The sequence below is a fragment of the Oncorhynchus nerka genome, linkage group LG7 (genome assembly GCF_034236695.1).
Source record: "Oncorhynchus nerka isolate Pitt River linkage group LG7, Oner_Uvic_2.0, whole genome shotgun sequence".
Lineage (NCBI taxonomy): Eukaryota > Metazoa > Chordata > Actinopteri > Salmoniformes > Salmonidae > Oncorhynchus > Oncorhynchus nerka.
The window spans coordinates 18,095,361-18,107,580 of NC_088402.1; the positions used below are offsets into that span (position 1 = coordinate 18,095,361).

Below are 12,220 nucleotides of genomic sequence, written 5' to 3' on the forward strand. Positions count from 1 at the left end.
CTGTCGGCGCCATCTTCCACCAGTGTGTGTGTGTGTGTGTCTAGCGGGTGTGTGTGTGTGTCTAGCGGGTGTGTGTGTGTGTCTAGCGAGTGTATGTGTGTGTGTCTAACGAGTGTATGTGTGTGTGTGTCTAGCGAGTGTATGTGTGTGTGTGTCTAGCGAGTGTATGTGTGTGTGTGTCTAGCGGGTGTGTGTGTGTGTGTGTCTAACGAGTGTATGTGTGTGTATGTGTCTAGCGAGTGTATGTGTGTGTGTGTCTAGCGAGTGTATGTGTGTGTGTGTGTCTAGCGAGTGTATGTGTGTGTGTGTGTCTAGCGAGTGTATGTGTGTGTGTGTGTGTAGCGAGTGTATGTGTGTGTGTGTGTGTGTGTGTATGTGTGTGTGTGTGTGTGTAGCGAGTGTATGTGTGTGTGTGTGTGTGTGTAGCGAGTGTATGTGTGTGTGTGTGTGTGTGTGTAGCGAGTGTATGTGTGTGTGTGTGTGTGTGTGTCTAGTGGGTGTGTCAAAGTAGGCCAAGAATGCGGGTCTTGTTTTTCAGACTGCTAATTAAGCCACAGAGAGTATTTTAATGTGTTTCTGAAGCAGCAGGCCACCGGATGGAGAGAGGGAAGGGAGAAAAACGAGGAGAGTGGGGAAAGAGAGGGAGGGGAGAGGGGGGTACATCCCTCTATAATTAGACTTCCCAGTGCATGGTGAGGCGCTCTGGCCCTGCGACTTCCGACGGTGTGAGTGTGTATGTATGTGTATCGGGGTGGTGTATTTTCCATTCTTGGATACACTAATTGCCTCTTTACGCCCAGACAGGTCATTTGGAGCATACACATACACACGTTATTCTACCCTCGTGAGGCCCTAAAATATATTTATATTCAATATCCTATTTTCCCTAACCCCTTACCATAACCACTTACCCTAATTCTAACACGAACCCTAACTCCTAAGCTTAAAATAGCCTTTGTCCTCAGAATTCTCCATGTTTTACTATCCTTGTGGGGAATAAGGGGGATTTTAGGTCCCCGCAATGATAGAAAAACCAACCCACTCACACACAAGGACACAGACTCCTTCCGTGTAGTGTCCCACCTCAGCATTGAGGGAGAGAGGAAATGTTAACCAACACACCAGGCATCAACAACAAACACAAACATGGACCCTGTTCAAATACTTATACAGTGCACCCTTCCTACCCTCCTCCCTTCGTGTCCACTCATCTGACACTGACTAGATTGACATGACTGGTTTAGTAAACTATGCTGTAGTGGAGTCATTGCTTTCACATCCAACACACGGTACGTAATCACACCAGACCACATACTCCAAAAATGGAGTTGAGAAAAAAAACACACAACACAGAAAAGGAAGCCCCTCAACTACAGAGAAACACTCCAACATTGTGAATAGAAACAGCAAATGGTGACATAGTCAGTAAGAGCTCAACAGAACAGTGAGAAGAAGAACAAGGTGCTATACTGACACCTTCTGGACATAGATGGATATGCAGGACCTATACCATCGTTACATTATATTAGCAGAGTCTCGGATAAACAAGCTTAGCTTACAACATACAGCAGTAACTGAGAAAAGTTGTACTGGCAACATTTACCAATTTGGGAAGCACTATTGATAGGTGGTGTGTGCTTCTCTTTCTCTGGTCCCCTCTCCCTCACACGCCTCCCCTCCTCTTTCTTCCCCTCAATTCAATGGGCTTTATTGGCATGGGAAACATATGTTTATATTGCTAAAGCAAGTGAAAAATAAATTAAATAAACATTACACTCACAAAAGTTGCAAAGGAATTAGAGACATTTCAAATGTCATTATGGCTATATACAGTGTTGTAACAAGGTAGAACTGGTGGGAGAGGGGAAGTGGTGGTTTTAGGTGAGAGGCAGGTATCTACTTGTTCAGGTAAAGACAACAGAACACTGGTAGTCTGGCACACAGCTAGACAAGGATGACATCACTACATTCCTCTTCTCTGACTTCACACAGAGAGAAGGACACACAGAGAGGGAAAGACAGAAAGACCTATCTAACTTAGAGACACGATCATAGATGTAGCCTACATACAGGACAGTTATCGCAGAAACACTCACCCACACATGCAGGTACACACAGAGTCCTGAGGGCCCCTGAACGTCTGATCATTTCTCCCATATACTTCATGACTATGGTGGGATGGCACTTTGAAAGCAATAATTCTTTAGAGGAGGCACCGTTAATATTGATGGAGTTCCTTTTCAAAATACTGCAAAACAACCTTGCATGATGCCACTGAATAAACTCTATCAATGTCGTTACAGCGGATGATGAACAGCATACAATTAGATTCTCTGACTCTAGAGGGCAGCGCCGTATCTCTAAATATGGACTTCCTGCTTGCTGCAGCTGAAAGTGTCTGAGTCCTGGGGAAAATCTCAATTGGTTTTCCTCGCCTCTTTTTGGAAAAAAGGTCAAAGGTAATGGAGGAGCAGCGGCGAGAAGATGAAACTAATGCACCTGTATGAAATGAGATTGTTCTCCACTCGCGCGTCATCAGACGGGACTCGAAAGAGTAAGTGACGGCACAGGAGGCAGACATCCTGACGAGACGACTTTTGCGAGCAAATAAACCTCCTCTACCCTGTGTTCTATTGGCGAAAGTAGTCACTAGAGAACAAGCTGGACAAGCTCCATTTGGAGACTATCCTATCAACGGGACCTGATGAACTGTAATATTCTATGTTCCTTGGAGTCGTGGCTGAAAAAGGACAAGGATGATATACACTACATGCCCAAAGGTATGTGGACACACCTTCAAATTGCTGGATTTGTCCATTTCAGCCACACCCGTTGCTGACAGGTGTATAAAAATCACACACCGCCATGCAATCTCCATAGACAAACATTGGCAGTATAATGGCCCGTACTAAAGAGCTCAGTGACTTTCAACGTGGCACCGTCATAGGATGCCACCTTTCCAACAAGTCAGTTCATCAAATTTCTGCCCTGCTAGAGCTGCCCCTGTAAAGTGTAAGTGCTGTTATTGAGAAGTGGAAATGTCTAGGAGCAAAACGGCTCAGCCGCAAAGTGGTAGGCCACACAAGCTCAATAGAACGGGACCGCAGTGATAAAGTGAGTAAAAATCACCTGTCCTCAGCTGCAACACTCACTACCATGTTCCAAACTGCCTCTGGAGGCAACGTCAGCACAAGAACTGTTCGTTGGGAGATTTATGAAGTGGGTTTCCATGGCCGAGCAGCCGCACACAAGCCTAAAATCACCATGCGCAATGCCAAGTGTCGGCTGGAGTGGTGTAAAGCTCGCCGCCATTGGACTCTGGAGCAGTGGAAACGCATTTTCTGGAGTGATGAACCACTCTTTACCATCTGGCAGTCCGACGGACGAATCTGGGTTTGGTGGATGCCAGCAGAACGCCACCTGCCCGAATGCCATAGTGCCACCGATGGACCACCGAACCGGGCATATCAGCAATCTCCCCTGGTTGACAACCAAACCGGGCATATCATCAATCTCCCCTGGTTGACAACCAAACCGGGCATATCATCAATCTCCCCTGGTGGACAACAGGGCATATCATCAATCTCCCCTGGTGGACAACAGGGCATATCATCAATCTCCCCTGGTGGACAACAGGGCATATCATCAATCTCCCCTGGTGGACAACAGGGCATATCATCAATCTCCCCTGGTGGACAACCGGGATTATCATCAATCTCCCCTGGTGGACAACAGGGCATATCATCAATCTCCCCTGGTGGACAACAGGGCATATCATCAATCTCCCCTGGTGGACAACAGGGCATATCATCAATCTCCCCTGGTGGACAACCGGGAATATCATCAATCTCCCCTGGTGGACAACCGGGAATATCATCAATCTCCCCTGGTGGACAACAGGGCATATCATCAATCTCCCCTGGTGGACAACCGGGAATATCATCAATCTCCCCTGGTGGACAACCGGGAATATCATCAATCTCCCCTGGTGGACAACAGGGCATATCATCAATCTCCCCTGGTGGACAACCGGGAATATCATCAATCTCCCCTGGTGGATAACAGGGCATATCATCAATCTCCCCTGGTGGACAACCGGGAATATCATCAATCTCCCCTGGTGGATAACCGGGAATATCATCAATCTCCCCTGGTGGATAACCGGGAATATCATCAATCTCCCCTGGTGGACAACAGGGCATATCATCAATCTCCCCTGGTGGACAACAGGGCATATCATCAATCTCCCCTGGTGGACAACAGGGATTATCATCAATCTCCCCTGGTGGACAACCGGGATTATCATCAATCTCCCCTGGTGGACAACCGGGATTATCATCAATCTCCCCTGGTGGACAACCGGGAATATCATCAATCTCCCCTGGTGGACAACCGGGATTATCATCAATCTCCCCTGGTGGACAACCGGGATTATCATCAATCTCCCCTGGTGGACAACCGGGATTATCATCAATCTCCCCTGGTGGACAACCGGGATTATCATCAATCTCCCCTGGTGGACAACCGGGATTATCATCAATCTCCCCTGGTGGACAACCGGGATTATCATCAATCTCCCCTGGTGGACAACCGGGAATATCATCAATCTCCCCTGGTGGACAACCGGGATTATCATCAATCTCCCCTGGTGGACAACCGGGGTATCATCAATCTCCCCTGGTGGACAACCGGGGTATCATCAATCTCCCCTGGTGGACAACCGGGATATCATCAATCTCCCCTGGTGGACAACCGGGATTATCATCAATCTCCCCTGGTGGACAACCGGGATTATCATCGATCTCCCCTGGTGGACAACCGGGATTATCATCAATCTCCCCTGGTGGACAACCGGGATTATCATCAATCTCCCCTGGTGGACAACCGGGGTATCATCAATCTCCCCTGGTGGACAACCGGGGTATCATCAATCTCCCCTGGTGGACAACCGGGATATCATCAATCTCCCCTGGTGGACAACCGGGATTATCATCAATCTCCCCTGGTGGACAACCGGGATTATCATCAATCTCCCCTGGTGGACAACCAGGATATCAGCAATTAAATGAGTCTGTTCGCCTGTACAGAGAATACTCCTCTTCTGTATTGTAGTTACTGATTGGGTAACAATTGAATGGCGGACAAGCTGCAGGGAAACAGCAGGAGAAGAACCAAAGACAAATAGAAACACACACACTCCTTGCTGGGTGGACAGATCTAATGAGAGTATTGATCTGATGATGTGTTATTAATGGGTCAGTCATTGTAGAGATGCAGCAGTAGGGTCAACTCATTGACCCCACTGATCAGACTGGTGACACTTGTAGACCGTTTTGCATGGCTTATTGGGTTGCACGATGAGTTGATTGTTGACAGCTGTAGCATTTTAGATAAGCCTAACCCTGACTATTTGCCTAACCCTACCATCATTCTCCTAACCTGCCACGTTAATTGACCTGCCACCTCTCTTTCGTGTCGTCTGAGATTCCGAAAGATTGGAAAGCTGCTGCGGTTATCCCCCTCTTCAAAGGGGGTGACACTCTAGACCCAAACTGCTACAGACCTATATCTATCCTACCCTGTCTTTCTAAGGTATTCTAAAGCCAAGTTAACAAACAGATTACCGACCATTTTGAATCCAACCGTACCTTCTCCGCTATGCAATCTGGTTTCAGAGCTGGTCATGGGTGCACCTCAGTCACGCTCAAGGTCCTAAACGACATCATAACCGCCATCGATTCGACTCTGTCAATCACCACATCCTCATCGGCAGACTCGATAGCCTTGGTTTCTCAAATGATTGCCTCGCCTGGTTCATCAACTATTTATTTGATAGAGTTCAGTGTGTCAAATCGGAGGGCCTATTGTCAGGGCCTCTGGCAGTCTCTATGGGGGTGCCACAGGGTTCAAATCTTGGGCCGACTCTCTTCTCTGTATACATCAATGATGTCGCTCTTGCTGTTGGTGAGTCTCTGATTCACCTCTACGCAGACGACACCATTCTGTATACTTCTGGCCCTTCTTTGGACACTGTGTTAACAACCCTCCAGACGAGCTTCAATGCCATACAACTCTCCTTCCGTGGCCTCCAACTGCTCTTAAATACAAGTAAAACTAAATGTATGCTTTTCAACCGATCACTGCCTACACCTACCCGCCCGTCCAGCATCACTACTCTGGACGGTTCTAACTTAGAATATGTGGACAACTACAATTACCTAGGTGTCTGGTTAGACTGTAAACTCTCCTTCCTGACTCACATCAAACATCTCCAATCCAAAGTTAAATCTAGAATTGGCTTCCTATTTCGCAACAAAGCATCCTTCACTCATGCTGCCAAACATACCCTTGTAAAAACTGAAAATCCTACCGATCCTCGACTTTGGCGATGTCATTTACAAAATAGCCTCCAATACCCTACTCAATAAATTGAATGCAGTCTATCACAGTGCCATCCGTTTTGTCATCAAAGCCCCATATACTACCCACCACTGCGACCTGTACGCTCTCGTTGGCTGGCCCTCGCTTCATACTCGTCGCCAAACCAACTGGCTCCAGGTCATCTACAAGACCCTGCTAGGTAAAGTCCGCCCTCATCTCAGCTCACTGGGCACCATAGCAGCACCCACCTGTAGCACGCGCTCCAGCAGGTATATCACTCTGGTCACCCCAAAACCAATTCCTCCTTTGGCCACCTCTCCTTCCAGTTCTCTGTTGCAAATGACTGGAACGAACTACAAAAATCTCTGAAACTGGAAACTTATCTCCCTCAATAGCTTTAAGCACTAGCTGTTAGAGCAGCTCACAGATTACTGCATCTGTACATAGCCCATCTATAATTTAGCCCAAACAACTACCTCTTCCCATACGGTATTTATTTTGCTACTTTGCACATTATTCCACTGCAAATCTACCATTCCAGTGTTTTACTTGCTATATTGTATTTACTTCGCCACCATGGCCTTTTTTTTGCCTTTACCTCCCTTATCTCACCTCATTTGCTCACATTGTATATAGACTTATTTTTCAATTGTATTATCTGACTGTATGTTTGTTTTACTCCATGTGTAACTCTGTTGTTGTATGTGTCAAACTGCTTTGCTTTATCTTGGCCAGGTCGCAATTGTAAATGAGAACTTGTTCTCAACTTGCCTACCTGGTTAAATAAAGGTGAAATAAAAAAATTGTCCTAACCCTACCCTCATTCTCCTAACCTGACACAAATAATTGTCCTAACCCTACCCTCATTCTCCTAACCTGCCACGTTAATTGTCCTAACCTTACCCTCATTCTCCTAACCTGCCACAATAATTGTCCTAACCCTACCCTCATTCTCCTAACCTGCCATGTTAATTGTCCTAACCTTACCCTCATTCTCCTAACCTGCCACGTTATTGTCCTAACCCTACCCTCATTCTCCTAACCTGCCATGTTAATTGTCCTAACCCTACCCTCATTCTCCTAACCTGCCATGTTAATTGTCCTAACCCTACCCTCATTATCCTAACCTGCCATGTTAATTGTCCTAACCCTACCCTCATTCTCCTAACCTGCCATGTTATTGTCCTAACCCTACCCTCATTCTCCTAACCTGCCATGTTAATTGTCCTAACCCTACCCTCATTCTCCTAACCTGCCATGTTAATTGTCCAAACCTTACCTTCATTCTCCTAACCTGCCATGTTAATTGTCCTAACCCTACCCTCATTCTCCTAACCTGCCATGTTAATTGTCCTAACCCTACCCTCATTCTCCTAACCTGCCATGTTAATTGTCCTAACCTTACCCTCATTCTCCTAACCTGCCATGTTAATTGTCCTAACCCTACCCTCATTCTCCTAACCTGCCATGTTAATTGTCCTAACCTTACCCTCATTCTCCTAACCTGCCACGTTATTGTCCTAACCCTACCCTCATTCTCCTAACCTGCCACGTTATTGTCATAACCCTACCCTCATTCTCCTAACCTGCCATGTTATTGTCCTAACCTTACCCTCATTCTCCTAACCTGCCATGTTATTGTCCTAAACTGCTATGTAAACATTAAACTGACATGTGGTGCACCTGGCTATGGCTGGTCTAACCAATAATGGAGCGCTGATGTTACACCCCATCCCTGTTGATCCACCCGCTTATTTTGCAACGCCCACTTTCAGACACCAAGTCTACAGTTAACCAAACATTGTACCGTTTCGTTGTTGCTGGCAAAAAAATACATATAGAAAGCGCAAAGAACTTTGCGGCCAGTATCTTAACATTTTAATCAATTAACTATCATTTACACCTACATCATTTTTTAATACATTTCCAAGGTAAGAACGTCTGTGCACATCGGGTGAGAATGTCGAGAGTAAATTCCCCTATTCTTATCCACAAGCAGTGCTCCGCTGCATTGCAACACGGGCCTAAACGTAAACACAGCGACCAATGCTAAACCTCTGCCTGGCTAGACACGGCTAGTTTAGCCACCTATGGTAACGTTAGCTTTATAAATAGCTACACAATAATACAAAACTAAACTCATCCGAGGGAAAACTTGGTTTCCCCATTTTTATTCTGGACACAAAGATACATTTATTTGCAGCGAGCCGAATCGGAAAATGTAACAGGCAGGCATTCCGCATAGCGGAACGAAATGGAACAGTGTTCTTCGAGCTTAGCATTAGCCTAGCTAGCTATGCAACCTCTCCTCTCCCTCTGTGACTCACCGATGTGATTGTCCTCGATGTGGACGATTAGCTCGGCCAGAGACTCGAACTGTAGCCCACAACCCCCGAACCTGCAGGAGTTGGAGAAGAAAGACGCGGCGGCGATGCCTGTCATGCTTGCTGGCTAGTGCATTCACTGGGAGTTCGGTAGCCGAGGCGGGCTTCGGGTCCGGGGAAGGAGCGGGCAGAGCGGGGAGCAGTGTAGCAGACACCGGGCAGCCAGGCAGGACACAACAGCAGCTGGGGGAGCAGGAGGGACTGTGGGGTAGAAGAGGGAGGGACGACGGCCTTACGTCATGTGTTTACCTGTTGCTTTTGTGAATGTATGTAAATGTTCCAGCGGGGAAGACTTTGCATTCCTCTCCAAAAATGCATTAACAAGGTTGTTGACTCACTAACGACTTGCGTGCTGTATGTCATGGAATAAATAATGGGTGGTAGGAATGAATAGCCTGGTTGTTGGATTCAGGCTTATTAAGCTACATGTTGTAGGCCTATCCTATTAATACATGTATAGATAAATGTAATGACACACACATAGGCTTATAATATATGAATGAATCACTAGAATATCCATACTAGCTAGCCTAATAGTATACAGTACCGCAACTGAGGCAACACTGTAGGTACGAACCACTAACCAGTCCTTCTTTGCTAAGGCAGACCCGGTTTAATTCAAACTCATATCACAACGACATATATAGTCCTACTCTGCAAAGCACGAGCAATACCATTGACCCAGGGCTAGAGAGAGAAAAAGAGATTGGCCTCAGGTCAAATCACCAGAGGGTCAGATTAACTCAACAATTTATTATAGGCTACATGTACTAGATTAGAATAGTCTGATTAGGATAAATTATATTAAGTCTTTACCATCTCACCCTTAGATTAAAGGTTCAGTGTGGAGCCTTAATGTCACCACAAATACAACCACATACATAACAATATGTCTGGGTTGGCGCCTTGTCTGGGTTGGTGCCCCCCCCCCCCCCCTTGGGTTGTGATCTCGCCATCACGGTTGACAACTCCATTGTGTCCTCCTCCCAGAGCGCTAAGAACCTTGGCGTGATCCTGGACAACACCCTGTCGTTCTCAACTAACATCAAGGCGGTGGCCCGTTCCTGTAGGTTCATGCTCTACAACATCCGCAGAGTACGACCCTGCCTCACACAGGAAGCGGCGCAGGTCCTAATCCAGGCACTTGTCATCTCCCGTCTGGATTACTGCAACTCGCTGTTGGCTGGGCTCCCTGCCTGTGCCATTAAACCCCTACAACTCATCCAGAACGCCGCAGCCCGTCTGGTGTTCAACCTTCCCAAGTTCTCTCACGTCACCCCGCTCCTCCGCTCCCTCCACTGGCTTCCAGTTGAAGCTCGCATCCGCTACAAGACCATGGTGCTTGCCTACGGAGCTGTGAGGGGAACGGCACCTCAGTACCTCCAGGCTCTGATCAGGCCCTACACCCAAACAAGGGCACTGCGTTCATCCACCTCTGGCCTGCTCGCCTCCCTACCACTGAGGAAGTACAGTTCCCGCTCAGCCCAGTCAAAACTGTTCGCTGCTCTGGCCCCCAATGGTGGAACAAACTCCCTCACGACGCCAGGACAGCGGAGTCAATCACCACCTTCCGGAGACACCTGAAACCCCACCTCTTTAAGGAATACCTAGGATAGGATAAAGTAATCCCTCTCACCCCCCCTCCCCCTGAAAAGATTTAGATGCACTACTGTTCCACTGGAGGTCATAAGGTGAATGCACCAATTTGTAAGTCGCTCTGGATAAGAGCGTCTGCTAAATGACTTAAATGTAAATGATGTAAATGTGCCGTGGCGGAGATCTTTGTGGGCTATACTCAGCCTTGTCTCAGGATGGTAAGTTGGTGGTTGAAGATATCCATCTAGTGGTGTGGGGGCTGTGCTTTGGCAAAGTGGGTGGGGTTATATCCTTCCTGTTTGGCCCTGTCTGGGGAGATCATCGGATGGGGACACAGTGTCTCCTGACCCCTCCTGTCTCAGCCTCCAATATTTATGCTGCAGTAGTTCATGTGTCGGGGGGCTAGGGTCAGTTTGTTATATCTGGAGTACTTCTGTCTTATCCGGTGTCCTGTGTGAATTTAAGTATGCTCTCTCTAATTCTCTCTTTCTTTCTCTCTCTCGGAGGACCTGAGCCCTAGGACCACCTGGCATGATGACTCCCTGCTGTCCCCAGTCCACCTGGCCGTGCTGCTGCTCCAGTTTCAACTGTTCTGCCTGCGGCTATGGAATCCTGACCTGTTCACCGGACATGCTACCTGTCCCAGACCTGCTGTTTTCAAATCTGTAGAGACAGCAGGAGTGGTAGAGATACTCTTAATGATCGTCTATGAAACGCCAACTGACATTTACTCTTGAGGTGCTGACTTGCTGCACCCTCGACAAGTACTGTGATTATTGTTATTTGACCATGCTGGTCATTTATGAACATTTGAACATCTTGGCCATGTTCTGTTATAATTTCCACCCGGCACAGCCAGAAGAGGACTGGCCACCCCTCATAGCCTGGTTCCTCTCTAGGTTTCTTCCTAGGTTTTGGCCTTTCTAGGGAGTTTTTCCTAGCCACTGTGCTTCTACACCTGCATTGCTTGCTGTTTGGGGTTTTAGGCTGGGTATCTGTACAGCACTTTGAGATATCAGCTTATGTACGAAGGGCTATATAAATATATTTGATTTGATTTGATTTGAATAACGTGTGTGTGTGTTTGTGTGTGAAAGCATTAGAGGGATGTTACAGTAATGAAAGCATCAGCGTATTGACTAAGGTATCAATTATATCCATATGTTTAATGATTAATTATAAGCCTAAATGCAATAGAGGAGTGAGCTATGTGTGTTTGTGTGTGTGTGTCTGTGTGTGGGTTTGTTTGTGTGTGTGTGTCTGTGAGCGTGTGTTGGTTAGAGAGAGGGGAGAATGTCCATTAAATCATAGAGCTTGACCAACCAGGCCAGTGATCGATGGTTAATCGACCGTTAAACTGGGAGTCATAAACCACTGACCAGTGACTTCAGTCAACATCCCAAGGAACAGGGAACACAGCCACACATTTTCCAGGCTGCTCTCTGACCAAGCAAGCATGTGAACACACACACAAACACACAGACAAGCACACTACAATGCGCACAAACAACACACCAGGCACTTGTAGTCACCAGTGGTGGAAACTACCGAAGTACAAATACTTTAAAGTACTACTTTAGGGATGGTATACATACTTTACTATTTATATTTTGACTTTTACTCCACTACATTCCCAAACAATATAATGTACTTTTTACTCCATACATTTTCCCTGACGCCCAAAATTACTCGTTACATTTAGAATGGTTAGCAGGACAGGACAATGGTCCAATTCACACACTTATCAAGAGAACATCCCTACTGCCTCTGATCTGGCGGACTCACGAAACAGAGAACATCCCTGGTCATCCCTAATGCCTCTGATCTAGTGAACTCACTAAACAGAGAACATCCCTGGT

The 12,220-nt window shown here is 46.8% G+C and overlaps 1 protein-coding gene and 1 long non-coding RNA gene across 2 annotated transcripts in view; one reads left to right on the top strand and one right to left on the bottom strand.

The window, feature by feature from the left end:
* The window catches only part of LOC115131280 (juxtaposed with another zinc finger protein 1), a 42,069-nt gene extending 33,086 nt beyond the window's left edge, over nt 1–8,983 (bottom strand). Inside the window, exon 1 of the mRNA XM_029662861.2 lies at nt 8,709–8,983. Within this exon, the coding sequence (XP_029518721.1) occupies nt 8,709–8,823 (115 nt within the window). The 5' untranslated portion in view covers nt 8,824–8,983. The remainder of the gene's footprint in view (nt 1–8,708) is intronic.
* LOC135572423 (uncharacterized) lies at nt 8,113–11,423 on the top strand. Its single transcript, XR_010464285.1, has 2 exons — nt 8,113–8,312; nt 10,868–11,423. It is a non-coding gene; the product is annotated as an uncharacterized LOC135572423 (long non-coding RNA).
* The last annotated feature ends 797 nt before the right edge of the window (nt 11,424–12,220 follow it).